This window comes from Ornithorhynchus anatinus, chromosome 1, assembly GCF_004115215.2.
Source record: "Ornithorhynchus anatinus isolate Pmale09 chromosome 1, mOrnAna1.pri.v4, whole genome shotgun sequence".
NCBI lineage: Eukaryota > Metazoa > Chordata > Mammalia > Monotremata > Ornithorhynchidae > Ornithorhynchus > Ornithorhynchus anatinus.
In genome coordinates this window covers 136180208-136196389 of record NC_041728.1, presented here as the reverse complement: position 1 = coordinate 136196389, position 16182 = coordinate 136180208, and the positions used below count along the sequence as shown (strand labels likewise).

The 16182-nt window shown below is 50.9% G+C and overlaps 1 protein-coding gene and 1 non-coding gene across 3 annotated transcripts in view; both read left to right on the top strand.

The window, feature by feature from the left end:
- SLC7A14 (solute carrier family 7 member 14) overlaps positions 1 to 16182 on the top strand; it is a 152718-nt gene that overhangs the window by 111438 nt on the left and 25098 nt on the right. For both annotated transcript variants that reach the window (XM_029074582.1, XM_029074577.2), the window contains 3 exons: positions 3953 to 4099; positions 11047 to 11255; positions 13742 to 14619. In XM_029074582.1, coding sequence (XP_028930415.1) covers positions 3953 to 4099; positions 11047 to 11255; positions 13742 to 14619 — 1234 coding nt within the window. The remainder of the gene's footprint in view (positions 1 to 3952; positions 4100 to 11046; positions 11256 to 13741; positions 14620 to 16182) is intronic.
- Positions 101 to 238, top strand: LOC114817495. Its single transcript, XR_003765360.1, has one exon. It is a non-coding gene; the product is annotated as a small nucleolar RNA SNORA7 (small nucleolar RNA).

Here is a 16182-nt window from a genome sequence, read left to right as displayed (position 1 = left end):
TGTATACTTACATGCTGTGAGGGTGAAAAAGGGTGCAAATCCAAATCATGCTCTTCAGTTTTAGGCTAGTGACATTCTACAGCTGGCTACACACTCATTCCCCCTCACAGGGTCACACCTGGAGAGTTTCCAGTCCTCTCCCAGTCTCGACGACGGGAGGGAGAGTCAAGCAGAGGCCTGTCCATTCCATTCCTAGCTTGGGCAGTGGCTAGAGAGTGGAAGGCCATCTGCTACAAGTCAAAATTCCCCTGGGCCCGGGCAGCAGCAGCATGAGAGAGAGTCGAGGGCGGAGACTCAAGTTTACTACACGGAAGGAGGCGATGGTAAATCACTTCCACATTTTTACCAAGAAAACTCTACGGAGACATCAGCAGAACGATTGCAAACGGAGAGCGGGGTTCCGGGAGCGATGTATCCGTGGCGTCGCTACGGGTCCGAGACGACTCGACGGCATAAGACAAGAGAAGACACCCTGACTGGTCCAAAGAAGCAGCGTGGCTCAGTGGAAAGAACCCGGGCTTGGGAGTCAGAGATCACGGGGTTGAATCCCGGCTCTGCCACTTGTCAGCTGTGTGACCGTGGGCAAGTCACTTCACTTCTCTGGGCCTCAGTTCCCTCATCTGTAAAATGGGGATTAACTGTGAGCCTCACGTGGGACAACCTGATGACCCTGTATCTCCCCCAGCGCTTAGAACAGTGCTCTGCACATAGTAAACGCTTAACAAATACCAACATTATTATATTATTAAGGTCTTCAGGCCTGAAAGATTTACTGTAAAGCCATCTGCAGCTCCTTTAGCCTAGGACCAGGATTGAAGGAATGACTTTCAGAACATCTTTTTTGTGACAGTATAAATGCCTTCCCAAGGACGGGTGGTTGAAGTTCTGCTTGCAGTGGGTCCCACCGATTCAATCTAGTAATAGAGCTTAGAGTCATGGCCCCGTGGAACAAACACAGTGCTGGGAGTCAGGGGACCTGGGTTCTAATCTCAGCTCTGCCACTTGCCTTCTGTGTGACCTTGGGAAAGTCACTTCACTTCTCTCTGCCTTTGTTTCCTCATCTGTAAAATGGGGATATCTGCTCTCCTTCCCCCTTAGGCTGTGAGCCCCATGTGAGACAGGCTATGTCCCATAAAATTGTAATAATAATAATAACAGTAATTGTGGTATTTGTTAAGCGCTTACTGTGTGCCAGGCACCGTAGTAATCGCTGATGTAGATACAAGCTAATCAGGTTGGACCCAGTCCCTGGCTCACATGGGACTCACAAACTTAATCCCCATTTTATATAATAATAATTACGGTATTTGTTAAGCACTTACTATGTGCTGATGGCTGTTCTAAGCGCTGGAGTAGATACAGGGTAATCAGATTGTCCCACGTGGGGCTCACATTTTTTTTAAATCCCCATTTTTACAGATGAGGGAACTGAGGCCCAGAGAAGTTCAGTGAAGTGCCCAAGGTCACACAGCAGACAAGTGGCAGAGCCGGGATTAGAACCCACGACCTCTGACTCCCAAGCCCATGATCTTTCCACTAAGCCATGCTGCTTCTCAGTTCTTAGCACAGTGCTTGGCATATAATAAGGACTTAATAAACACTATCATTAGGATTATCATTAGCAGTCTTTTCAGCCATTTCACATGGTTAAAATCTCACCATCTGCAGCATCATCTTTGAAAACCAAGACCGGTCCAGGTGATACTAATTGATTTTACTACCTGCGGACTTCGGTGTTCATTCATTCATTCATTCAATAGTGTTTATTGAGCGCTTACTATGTGCAGAGCACTGTACTAAGCGCTTGGAATGTACAATTCGGCAACAGATAGAGACAATCCCTGCCCAAGGACGGGCTCACGGTCTAAACGCAACTGTGCGTTAATTTCGTAACCACTCCTTTTTGCTTTGGGAAGAAAGTCAGGGGATCCCCCAGGAAATGTAAGCCCGGGTTTTCAGATGCTCAGCTCCGACTGGGACTCCACTGACCAGATACACGGGAGGGATTTTGGAATCTAGGGGAAAGAGCAAAGGCTTGAGTTCAAAGGAGAGTAGCCATCTTTCCGTACCACATAGCACACAGTAAGTGCTCAAAAAATACCATTGATGATAGCCCAGTGTTAACAATAATAATAATAATAATAATGTTGATATTTGTTAAGTGCTTACTATGTGCAGAGCACTGTTCTAAGTGCTGAGGTAGATACAGGGTAATCAGGTTTTCTCACATGAGGCTCCCAGTCTTCATCCCCCTTTTACAGATGAGGTAACTGAGGCACAGAGAAGTTAAGTGACTTGCCCACAGTCACACAGCTGATAGGGAGTGTGTCCAACCCGATTTACTTGTATCCACTCCAGCACTTAGTACAGTGCCTGGCATATAGTGAGTGCTTAACAAATAATAATAATAATATTTGTTAAGCGCTTACTATGTGCCTTGGCACTGTTCTAAAAATACCACAATTATTATTATTAATAATATTATTAAGCACTTAGAACAGTGTTCTGCACACAGTAAGCGCTCAATAAATAGGAGTGAATGAATAAAATATTATTATTATTGGAAAAATGCTAAATTCAGACTATGAATATCGATTCCCGACAGTGTGGGTCTAAACCTGAATCACCACACCTCCCATATTTAAATCTTTGTGTGGACCTCAAAGATTTTGCAGGTTTCCAAGTTGGGGTTACATGAACTTGGGTTAAAATGGCACTCAAGCCAACTACTTTCTAGGAAGAGGCTGGCTGGCCTTGCGAGCCTTTTTTCGTATGTTAGGGGTTGTGTGTGTGTGTGTGTGTGTGTGCGTCTGTGTGGGTGGCACGGAGAGGGGTGTCGTCCTGTGCACTTTGTGAAAGCAGTGTGGCTTGGTGGATAGAGCTCAGTATCAGGCCTCAGGAGAACCTGGATTCTAATCTTGCCTCTGCCACTTGCCTGCTGCGTGGCCTTGGATGAGTCACTGAACTTCTCTGGGCCTCCTTTTCCTCATCTGTAAAATGGGGATTCAATTCCTGTTCTCCCCCCCTCTTAAAAAAAAAATAAAATAAATGGTGGTGTTCGTTAAGTGCTTACTATGTGCAAAGCACCGTTCTAAGCGCTGGGGGATACAAGGTGATCAGGTTGTCCCACATGGGGCTCACAGTCTTAATCCCCACGCTGCTTCTTAGATCGTGAGGCATCTTATGGGACAGGGACTGTGCCCCATTGTGGGCAGGGAATTCTTTATGTTGTTAATAATAGTAATAATAATGGTATTTTTTAAGTGCTTACTCTGTGCCAAGCACTGTTCTAAGCGCTGAACTAGATACAAGGTAATCAGGTTGTCCCACAAGGGACTCACAGCATGAAGCTCCATTTTACAGATGAAGTAACTGAGGCACAGAGAAGTGAAGTGGCTTGCCCAAGGTCACACAGCAGACAAGAGGCAGAGCCGGGATTAGAACCCATGACCTCCGACTCCCAAGCCGGGGCTCTTTCCACTAGTCTCCCGTGCTCTTAGTAGGATGCTCCGCACCCAGTAAGTGCTCAGTGGATACGACTGATCAATATATCGATCAATCCATCACAACGATCGATCAATGGTATTTATTGAGCGCTTACTATCGATCAATTCATCGCAATGATCGATCACTGGTATTTATCGAGCGCTTACTATGAATCAATCCATCACAACGATCGATCAGTGGTATTTATTGAGCGCTTACCATGAATCAATCCATCACAACGATCGATCGATGGCATTTATCGAGCGCTTACTATCAATCAGTCCATCACAACGATCGATCGATGGCATTTATCGAGCGCTTACTGTTTGCGACGCACCGTACTATCTCCCCAAGGTGCGGCAAATAAGAAGCGCTTCGCAGATATTGCAATTCTTGTGCTTATTATTAATCACCGTTAGACGGGTCCCCGAACGCACCTGACTGATCAAACCGGGCGTCTACACAGGTTCTGCAAGGCGCTGCCACGTGTTTCTACGCGTTCATTGGCTTCGACATCATCGCCACCACGGGAGAGGAAGCGAAGAATCCAAATACGTCCATCCCTTACGCTATCACCGCCTCCCTGGTCATCTGCCTCACGGCATACGTGTCTGTAAGTAGCCAAAGCCAGGTGGTCCCCAGGACCCCTCCGGGGCTCTGATGGCAATAATGATAATAATGGCATGCGCTAAGTGTTTCCTATGATGTGCCAAGCACTGTTCTAAGCGCTGGGGAAGATACGGGTCATGAGGTTGTCCCACGTGGGGCTCACGGCCTTAATCCCCATTTTACAGATGAGGAAACCGGGGCACAGAGAAGTTAAGCGACCGGCCCAAATTCGCAGCGGACAAGTGGCGGAGCCGGGATTAGAACCCATGTCCTCGGACTCCCAAGCCCGGGCTCTTGTCACTAGGCCACGCTGCTTCTGAAGTGCAAAATGGCGCTGCCTAAAGTCAGGCAGTCCCTGCCGGAACTGCTCCGGGTGGTCCTTCCCCTGTGGATTTCTGTGGGCTTCGTGAGTGTCTCCCTCCAATCTTCCTCTCGGATTTTTCACCGGCCCATAATATAATAATAGTAATAATAATTGTGGTATTTGTTAAGTGCTTACTATGTGCCAGACCCCATACTAAGTGCTGGAGTAGATACAGCTGTACCAGGTTGGACACAGTCCCTGACCCACATGGCATTCACAGTCTCAATCCCTATTTTACTCGTGAGGCAACTGAGGGCCGGAGAAGTCAAGTGACCGGCCCAGGATCACACAGCAGAAACGCGGAAGAACTGGGAAGAATAATAATAATAATGGTGGCATTTGTTAAGCCCTTACTATGTGCAGAGCACCGTTCTCAGCGCTGGGGGATACAAGGTGATCAGGTTGTCCCACGTGGGGCTCACAGTTTTAATCCCCATTTTACAGATGAGGCCCAGAGAAGTGAAGTGACTTGCCCAAAGTCACACAGCTGGCAAGCGGCGGAGCTGGGATTAGAACCCAGGTCCTCCGACTCCCAGGCCCTATCCACTAGGTCACACAGGTTCTCGTGCCGCTTCCCATTTCTGGGCATCAACAACCCACAGAGTGGCCTAGGGGAAAGAGCTCGGGCCTGGGAGCCTAGGTTCTAATCCCGGCTCTGTCGCGTTTCTGCTGTGTGACCTTGGGCCAGTCACTTCACTTCTCCGGCCCTCAGTTTCCTCATCTGTGAAATTAAATCCTATTCCCTCCTACTAAGACTGTGAGGCCCAGGTAGGTAGGGACTGTTTCCAACCTGATCATCTTATATCTACCTCTCTTCCATCTACTCTCTAGACAGTTCCCCCCTAGACTGTCCCCCCGCCCCCTCTAAACTATAAGCTCATTGTGGGCAGGGCACGTGTCTGTTATATGTTAGAGAAGCAGCACGGCTACGTGGAGAGAGCCCGGAGTCAGAGGTCATGGGTTCTAATCCCGGCTCCACCGCTTGTCGGCTGTGTGACCTTGGGCAAGTCACTTAACTTCTCTGTGCCTCAGTTCCCTCATCTGTCAAATGGGGATGAAGACTGTGAGCCCTACGTGGGACAACCTGATTACCTTGTATCTACCCCAGCGCTTAGAACAGTGCTTGGCGCATAGTAAGCGCTTAACAAATACCAACATTATTATTATTATATTGTCAAATTGTACTCTCCCAAGCGCTCAGTACAGTGCTCTGCACGCGGTAAGTGCTCAATAAATCCGATCGACTGACTACCTCAGCACTCAGTACAGTTCTTGGCACATAGTGAACGCTTAACCAAGGCCATAATTCTTATTATTATGATCGTCGGCCTTTCCTCCTGCTGAGCCTCGGCTTTTCAGCTCACACTGCAGAGAAATACAGCAGGACTCTTTCCTCCCGCTGCCCGAAAATCCCACACCCGGCGCCCAGAGGGAGATGGGCATTTCAGAGGGGAATCCAGGCGAGACATCCAGTGCCGGGGTCCCCCCCGTCCTCTCCGTCCCCGGCCTCTTCCCGGCCCCCGCCCCAAGGCCGCGCCAGATTTGGGATGGAGTCCAAGGACGCGCAGATCATAGACTGGCAGTAACGGGCGTGCGAGGCAGGGGCATTGTTCGGCTTCTGGGGGTTCACATCAATGCACTTCTGTCTTCAGAAATCCAAACTGCCACGAGCAATCCAACCGAGCCATCGGCAGGGGGCAAACCAGGGGAAAAGCCCGTTATCCACAGAGTCGCCGGGCCAAATCGGTGCTTTTTCGGGGGGGGGGGGGGGGGCGTTGGTTTTTAAGGTATCTGTTAAACAGTTACTATATGTCAAACAGCGTTCTAAGTGCTGGGGTAGATACGAGTTCATTAATAATAATAATGTTGGTATTTGTTCAGCGCTTACTATGTGCCGAGCACTGTTTTAAGCCCTGGGGTAGTTACAAGGTAATCGGGTTGTCCCACGTGAGGCTCACAGTCTCCCTCCCCATTTGACAGAGGAGGTAACTGAGGCACTGAGAAGTGAAGTGATTTGCCCAAAGCCACACAGCTGACAAGTGGTGGAGCCGGGATTAGAACCCGTGACCTCTGACTCCCAGGCCCGTGCTCTTTCCACTGAGCCAGGCCGCTCCTCTATGAGACGGGGGCTTGTGTCCAACCTCCTGTGTGACCTTGGGCGAGTCACTTAGCTTCTCTGTGCCTCAGTTTCTTCAGCTGGAAAATGAGGATTAAATCCCACTCCCTCCTATCTAGGAGGATGTGCAGAACAGGGACTGTGTCCAAACTGATAACCTTGAAGCTGCCCCGGGGGAGACCAGTGCTTGGCGCATAGTAAGCGCTTAACAAATACCGTAATTATTTATTATCATTATTGTTATCTTTGCCAAATCAGAAGTCGAGGCTCGCATCCTGGGAACTTCAGAAACCACCACCTCCTGCAAGAGACACACACTGCACCCCCTGACCCCCCGACTCAGTCAAATCTCCTTGAGCCAAGGTTCTTCGCCATTTTGCATCCACTCGAACTTGAAATTCCAGCTGATTTGTCTATAGATTTTGCCTAGCTCTGCTCATTCCGAAGAGATCTTTGGTTTCCCCTTAGGGAAGTGACAAGAATCATCAAACTGGAAATTACCGAAACTACTTCTGTTTAGCCATGTGTTTTTCAGCATCTGAGCGGGATGTTTTCCACAAGGGAGATGGCACCGTGACATCAAATATGCCTTCGGCAGGCTGCAGTGGGGAGGTATAGCTGAGGAGCTATTTTTTTTTTAGCGGTGTTTATTAAGCGCTTGCTAGGCACATCTGAAGAGCTATTTTTTTTTTTAATGGTATTTATTAAGCGCTTAAGCACTGGGGCAAGTACAAGACAATCAAGTTGGACACGGTCCATGTCCCACATGGGGCACCCAATCTTAATCCCATTTTACAGATGAGGCACAGAGAAGTGAAGCGACTTGCCCAAAGTCCCCCAGCAGACAAGCGGCAGAGCCAGAATTAGAACCCAGGTCCTCCTGACTCCCAGGCCCGTGTTCTCCCCACTAAGCCACGCTCCTTCCCTAGTGGGTTGTATAATTATACCAATAGTCCCGGTTCACGGAGCCCGCACTATTTTCGGACCCCCTTCATTGCCAGAGAGAATTTGGGTTAATTTAGGTTTATCCCGGCTGTAGGTTGTCCCAGATGTGGCAGACATCTTGTCCCAGGCAAGCTGCACCCCCAAAAAAACCCAACCTTTTCCACCAAAGACGTTATCTTCGGCGGTAGACACCTAAGGGACGGCAAGCCAGTTGGTCTTCAAATCAAACTATAAAAAGTTGGCATTGGAAACGGGTTTGGAAAGGTTTATTTTAAAACTCGGTGGCTCCCAGAAAATGCTAGTCACCCACGGTTCCCACCCATCTCCATCCGGGCCACAGACCGGCTCTTTACACTTCACTCCAAATTCTACACACACACACACCCCCCCTTCCCCTCCGTCCCTTCCCGATTTACCTCCCTTGTCATTCATTCAATCATATTTATTGAGCGCTTACCGTGTGCAGAGCGCTGTACTAAGTTCACTCATTCACTCGATAGTATTTATTGAGCGCTTACTATGTGCAGAGCACTGTACTAAGCGCTTGGAAAGTACAGTTTGGCAACAGAGAGGGACAATCCCCACCCAACAACGGGCTCACGGTCTAGAAGGAGGAGACGGACAACAAAACAAAACGAGTAGACAGGCATCACTACCATCAAAATAGATAAATAGAACCATAGATAAATGCACATCATTAATAAAGTAGGGTGATAAATATGTACATATATACACAAGTGCCGTGGGGAGGGGAAGGGGGTAGAGCAGAGGGAGGGAGTCGGGGCGACGGGGAGGGGAGGGGGAGCAGAGGGAAAGGGAGGGCTCAGTGTGGGAAGGCCTCCTGGAGGAGGTGAGCTCTCAGTTGGGCTTTGAAGAGGGGAAGAGAGTTAGTTTGGCGGAGGTGAGGAGGGAGGGCGTTCCGGGACAGCGGGAGGATGTGGGCCGGGGGTCGACGGCGGGACAGGCGAGAACGGGGGACGGTGAGGAGGTGGGCGCCGGAGGAGCGGAGTGTGCGGGCTGGGCTGGAGGAGGAGAGAAGGGAGGTGAGGTCAAAAGCTCGTCTGAGAAACAGGACCTGCCCTCCCTCATCAATCAATTGATCAATGGTATTTATTGAGCACTTACTGTGTGTAAAGCACTGTACTCAGTTCATTCATTCCCTCGATAGCATTTATTGAGCGCCTACTACGTGCAGAGCACTGTACTAAGCGCTCGGAATGGACAGCTCGGCAACAGATAGAGACGATCCCTGCCCCGTGACGGGCTCACGGTCTGAACGGGGAAGTGATCGGGAGAGTAAAATGTAATAGTGTTAGTAGACACATTCCCCGCCGACAAGGAGTCTGGAGTCTATAAGGGGAAGAAGACATTAATAGAAATGAATACTTTATACATATGCATAAATATTATACATATAAATATGTATTTATACGTATTATATACCCAGAAGGAAGAGGGAGTCAGGGGAACAGAGCTTACTGTGCTAAGCGCTTAGAAGAGTGCAATCTAACAGCGTGGCTTAGTGGATAGAGCACAGACCTGGGAGGCAGAAGGTCGTGAGTTCTAATGCTGGCTCCGCCACTCGTCTGCTGTGTGACCTTGGGCAAATCACTTCACTTCTCTGAGCCTCAGTTCTTTCGACTGTAAAATGGGGATTGAGACTGGGAGTACCATGTGGACCATGTCCAACCCGATTTGCTTGTATCCACCCCAGCGCTTAGTACAGTGCCTGGCACATAGTAAGTGCTTAACAAATACCACCATTATTATTATTATAACAGAATTGACAGATATGTTACCTAACCACAACTAGCTTATTATGCATGCTACCGATTGAACGCTTACTGTGTGCAGAAGACTGTACTGAACAGCATGGCACAGTGGATAGAGCACGGGCCTGGGAGTCAGAAGGGCATGGGTTCTAATCACAGATCTGCCACTTGCTGCTGTGTGACCTGGGGCAAATCATTTCACCTCTCTGGGTCTCAGTTACCCCATCTGTTCAGTGGGATTTGAGACTGTGAGCCCCACATGGGACAGGGATTGTGTCCAACCCGATTTGCTCATATCCTCCCCAGTGTTTAGTACAGCGTTGAGAAGCAGCATGTCTCAGTGGAAAGAGCCCAGGCTTGGGAGTCAGAGGACCTGGGCTCTATTCCCGGCTCTGCCACTTGTCTGCTGTGTGACCTTGGGTAAGTCGCTTCACTTCTCTGGGCCCGTTACCTCATCTGTAAAATGGGGATTAACTGTGAGCATCACGTGGGACAGCCTGATGACCCTGTATCTCCCCCAGCGCTTAGAACAGTGCTCTGCACATAGTAAGCGCTTAACAAATACCAACATTATTATTATTATTAGAGTCGGTAGACACGTTCCTTGCCCACAAGGAGTTACAGTTTAGAGGGGGAGACGGACATAAGTAAATTATGGAGAAGTACATAAGTGATGTGGGGCTGAGGAATGGGGTGAATACAGGGCATAAATCCAGGCACAAGGGCGAAGCAGAAGGGAATGGGAGAAGAGGAAGTGAGGGTCATTTTGCTGACCACCCATCTCTTTTCATTCATTCAGTCGCATTTATTGAACACTTACCGTGGGCAAAGTACTGTACTAAGAGCTTGGGAGAGTACCATCCAACCATAAGCAGGCACATTCCCAGCGCACCAGTTCCCAGTCTAGAGGGGGAGACAGATATTAAAATACATAAATAAATTACAGATATATACATATTTGTTGTGGGGATGGGAGAGAGGATAAACGAAGGAAGCAAGTCAGGGGGACGCAGAAGGGAGTGGAAGAAGAGGCGAGGAGGGCTTAGTCAGGGAGATGAGCCTTCAGTAAGGCTTTGAAGTAGGGGAACCTCTTAAACCAGAAACACACTTCCTACCACATATTCAAGTTTCCCATGTCCCCTATCTCTTTCTCATCTACCTGCCCCATTTCTCCACTTTTCCTCAATTTTTTTTTTTAAATCCTCCCTCTCTTTCGTACGGTATTTTCTCAGCGCTTATTATGTGCCAGGCACCGTACTAAACGCTGGGGTGGACACAAGCACATCGGGTTGGGCACAGTCCGTGTCCCACATGGGGCTCGGTCTTTATCCCCGTTTTCCAGACGAGGGAACTGAGGCCCAGAGAAGTGAAGTGATTTTCCCAAGGTCCCTCAGCAAAGAAGTGGCGGAGCTGGGAATCAGAAACCACGTCCTCTTACTCCCAGACCTGAGCTCTAGCCACTCGGCCGCACTGCTTCGCTCTCTCACTGGTGATCCAACTTTTCTCCCTCCAACAGAAGCTCTAGACTGTAAGCTCGTTGTGGGAAGGGAATGTGTGTGTTTATTATTATATAATACTCTCTCAAGCACTTAGTACAGTGCCCTGCACACGGTGAGTGCTCAGTAAATACGACTGACCAACTACCGGCTGACAAGCTACGTCCTTTTTCTGGCTCCTCTTGGGGATCCCTGTCCTCACCCTTGCTTTTCCCTCCGTCTTTCTTCTGGCCGCTGTCTTCTTCTTTCCTCCAACAGGTGAGTATCATCCTAACCCTGATGGTGCCCTATTACGCGATCGACACGGAATCCCCCCTCATGGAAATGTTTGTCGTGCACGGATTCTACGCGGCAAAATTCGTCGTGGCCATCGGCTCCGTGGCGGGCTTGATCGTCAGCTTGCTGGGCTCCCTGTTTCCGATGCCGAGGGTGATTTACGCCATGGCTGGCGACGGCCTCCTCTTCAGGTGGGTGTCACCTCCCCTGCCGTCCGCTCGTTCCTCCTCCCTCCCCCCATCGGTTTCCCCGCGACAGCTTCGGACCGGGACCGTTCCTGCCCGATTGCCGTCCTGGTGGTCACGTTCTGCTGCGCTCCAGGCCTGGAAGTCTTTGGTTTCCCCTTAGGTAAATGATAGTAATAATGCTGGTATTTGTTAAGCGCTTACTATGTGCAGAGCACTGTTCTAAGCGCTGGGGTACATACAGGGTAATCAGGTTGTCCTATGTGAGGCTCACAGTCTTAATCCCCATTTTACAGATGAGGTAACTGAGGCACAGAGAAGTGAAGTGACTTGCCCACAGTCACACAGCTGACAAGTGGCGGAGCCGGGATTCGAACCCATGACCTCTGACTCCCAAGCCCAAGCTCTTTCCACTGAGCCACGCTGCTTCTCTAAGCGCTGGGGTGGATACAAGCAAATCAAATAGGACACAGCCTCTGTTATTCATGGGGCTCACAGTCTCCAACCCCATTTACAGATGAGGTCACTGAGGCCCAGAGAAGTGAAGCGACCCGCCCAGGGTCACGCAGCAGACGAGTGGCAAAGCCGGAATTAGAACCCATGACCTTCTGACTCCCAGGCCTGTGCTCTATCCACGATACCGTGCAGCTTCTTTTGCTGCCTCTCCTACTTTCGTTTAGCTCTTGTTTTTCAGGCTCTGAGCGGGTTGTTTTCAGTCAAGGAGACGTCGTCGTGACATCAAATCGCGGCCTTCGGTGTGCCGCAGTGGGAACAGCTGAATAGCTATTTTTTAACGGTATTTGTTAAGCACTTGCTGCGTGTCAGGCACTGTTCTAAGCACTGGAGTAGATAAAGGGTAATCAGGTTGGACACAGTCCCTGTCCCACGTGGCGCTCACAGTCTTACTAGCCGTTTTACAGATGAGGGAACTGAGGCTCAGAGAAGTGAAGTGACTTGCCCAAGGTCACACAGCAGATAGGTGTCAGAATCGAGATAAATAATAATAATGGCAGTATTTGTTAAGCGCTTACTATGTGCCAAGCCCTGTTCTAAGCGCGGGGGTAGATACAAGATAATCACCTTGTCCCCCGTGAGGCTCACAGTCTTCATCCCCATTTTACCGATGAGGTAACTGGGGCCCAGAGAAGTTAATAATAATAATAATAATGATGTTGGTATTTGTTAAGCACTTACTATGTGCTGAGCACTGTTCTAAGTGCCGGGATAGATACAGGGGAATGAGGTCGTCCCACGTGAGGCTCACAGTCTTCATCCCCATTTTACAGATGGGGCAACTGAAGCACAGAGAAGTTAAGTGACTTGCCCACAGTCACACAGCTGACAGGTGGCAGAGCTGAGATTTGAACCCATGACCTCTGACTCCCAAGCCCGGGCTCTTCACCACTTGTCACCTGTGTGATTTTGGGCAAGTCAATCCGAGAAGCAGCGTGGCTCAGTGGAAAGAGCCCGGGCTTGGGAGTCGGAGGTCATGGGTTCGAATTCCCACTCTGCCGCTTGTCAGCTGGGTGACTGTGGGCAAGTCGCTTGACTTCTCTGTGCCTCAGTTCCTTCCTCTGTAAAATGGGGATGAAGACTGTGAGCCTCACGTGGGACAACCTGATCACCCTGTATCTACCCCAGCGCTTAGAACGGCGCTCTGCACATAGGAAACGCTTAACAAATACCAACATTATTATTATTCTTATTATTATCTATTGAGCACTTACCATTTGCAGAGCACAGTGCAACAGATCCTGTCTCAAGGAGTCTCCTGGCCCAGTGGAGAACACACGGGTCTGAGAGTCAGAAGGACCCGGGTTCTAATTCCGGCTCCGCCACTTGTCTGCTGCGTGACTTTGGGCCACTTGGCTTCTTTGGGCCTCAGTTACTTCATCTGTAAAATGGGGATTAAGACTGTGAGCCCCACGTGGGACAGGAATTGTGTCCAGCCCGATTCACCTGTATCTACCCCAGCACTTAGAACAGTGCTTGCCGCACAGGGAGAGCTCAACAAGTACCATTATTATCATTACTGTTAGATTACAAGCTCCTCGAGGTCAGGGATCCAGTCTACCTCCTCCGTCGAACTCTCCCAAACGGCAGTGCTTACAGTTAGCACTCGGTGAATACCACCGATCGATCGATAGGGCCGTGTATTGCCGCCATCCCGGCGTAGTGGATAGAGCACGGGCCTGGGAGTCAGGAGGGCCCGGGTTCTAATCCCGGCTCTGCCACTCGTCTGCTGTGTGACCTCGGGTAAGTCGCTTCACTTCCCTGTGCCTCGGTTTCCTCAGCTGTACAATGGGGATTGGAGACTGTGAGCCCCACGTGGGGCAGGGACCGGGTCCAACCTGATCTGCTCGTCTCCACCCCAGCTCTTGGTACAGTGCCCGGCACACAGTCAGCGCTTAACGATTACCACGGTCGTCATCGTTATAATTAGCCGGTCCTCCGCGCTGGGGATTCACCGGACGTTTCCCGTTTCCCCGTAGGTTCCTGGCCCACGTGAGCACCTACACCGAGACCCCCGTGGTGGCCTGCATCGTCTCGGGCTTCCTGGCGGCCCTCCTCTCCCTGCTGGTCAGCCTGAGGGACCTGATAGAGATGATGTCCATCGGGACCCTCCTGGCCTACACCTTAGTGTCGGTCTGCGTCCTGCTCCTCCGCTACCAGCCGGAGAGCGACATCGACGGCTTCGTCAAGTTCTTGTCGGAGGAGCACACCAAGGAGAAGGAAGGGCTCCCGGCGGACGGCGAGAAGGACTCCTGCTCCCCCGGGAGCGAGGGGGAGGACTTCTCCGGCCCCGCCACCAACACCTGCGGAGCCAAGAACCTGCCGTCCTTGGGCGACAACCAGATGCTCATCGGCCGGGCGGACAAGTCGGCCTACGGCGTCAGCCACCCCAACTACGGCACCGTGGACGTGGCCTCGGGCATCGAAGCCGACGAGTCCGAGAACGTCTACCTCCTCAAGCTGAAGAAGACGATCGGTCCGCGCTATTACACCCTGAGGATCCGGCTGGGCCTGCCGGGGAAGATGGACCGGCCCACGGCGGCCACGGGCCGCACCGTGACCGTCTGCGTGCTCCTGCTCTTCGTCCTCATGTTCGCCTTCTGCTCCTTCATCATCTTCGGCGCGGACGCCATCGCGGGGCGGAGCTGGTGGGCCGTCCTGTTGGTGGTCCTGATGGTGCTGGTCATCGCCGCCCTGGTGTTCGTCATCCTGCAGCAGCCGGAGAACCCCAAGAAGCTGCCCTACATGGCCCCCTGCCTGCCTTTCGTCCCCACCTTCGCCATGCTGGTGAACATCTATCTCATGCTCAAGCTATCCACCATCACGTGGATCCGCTTCGCCGTCTGGTGCTTCGTAGGTAAGCCGCTCCCGCCGGGATGGTCCCCGTCTTCCGGACGGGCGGGAGCGGTCCGTGGTGGGGGTCGGGGGAGGGCGGGGAGAAACGGACCGAAAAGAGAAGCGGCGTGGCCCGGTGGATAGAGCACAGGTCGGGGAGTCAGAAGGACCCGGGTTCTAATTCAGCCTCTGCTGCTTGTCTGCCGGGTAACCTTGGGCTAGTCGCTCCACTTCTCTGGGCCTCATTTCCCTCATCTGTAAAATGGGGGTTAAGACTGGGAGCTCATCCACAACCCGATGGCTCAGCGGAAAGAGCCTGGGCTTCGGAGTCAGAGGTCGTGGGTTCGACTCCCGGCCCTGCCACTTGTCAGCTGTGAGACTGTGGGCAGGTCACTTCACTTCTCTTCTCTGTGCCTCAGTAACCTCATCTGTAAAATGGGGATTAACTGTGAGCCTCATGTGGGACAACCTGATGACCCTGTATCTCGCCCAAGCGCTTAGAACCGTGCTCTGCACATAGTAAGCGCTTAACAGATACCAACATTATTATTATTATTATTACCCCAGCGGTTAGTACAGGGTCCGGCACTCACTAAGCATTTAGCGGATACCGTTAAAAAAATCATTTGTTTTTAATGAGCGCTCACTGTGTACAGAGCTCGGTAGTTAGTGCTTGGTGGAATACGATACAACAGTGTTGGTAGACACACTCCCTGCCCACAAGCAGTGTGGCCTTGTGGATAGACCATGGACCTGGGAGTCAGAAGGACCTGGGTTCTAATCCTGGCTCTGCCACGTGTCGGCTGGGTGACCTAGGATAGGTCCCTTCACTTCTCCTGGGATCGGTTCCCTCATCTGGAAAATGGGGATGAAGACTGTGAGCCCCTTGTGGGACAGGAACTGTGTCCAACCCAACTGGCTTGCATCCACCTGACACATGGCAAGCACTAAACAAATACCATCATCATCATCACGAGGATCTCATCTGTGAAATGGGGATTAAGACTGTGAGGCCCACGTAGGACACGGACTGTGTCCCGCCTGATGATCTTGTATCTCCCCCAGTGCTTATTACAGTGCCTGGCGCCTAGTAAGCACTTAACAAACACCATGGACTGGGAGCCCCATGCAGGCCAAGGACTAGGTCCCGCCTAATTGACTCGTGTCTACCCCAGCGCTTACAGCAACGTTTGACACATAATAAACCCTCAGCAAATACCATAAAACAAACAAAAAAATCAAAATCTGCTCCCGTTCCAGTGATGCAGTCTGTTATCCAGGTGCTGGGCTCTGGAGTTGGGCGATGGCTCCTCTCGGCAGTGAAGTTCACTGTCGGGGAGGTTCGTCCAATACCAGTCCCAGCTATTTGCCCCGCAGAGGGACCTCCTCAACCTCCTCAGAGCCCTCGGGGTAGCCAGTCATCCCATTTCATAGAGGACAGTTCAGTTTTCCACATCTCATCCCATGTCAGATGCTTTTATTCCCCTTTTTTCTCAGCACCACGCCCTAGTGGATAGAGCGGAGGCCTGATTCTAATCCCAGATCCGCCGCCTGTCTGCAGGGTGACCTTGGGCAAGTCGCTTCA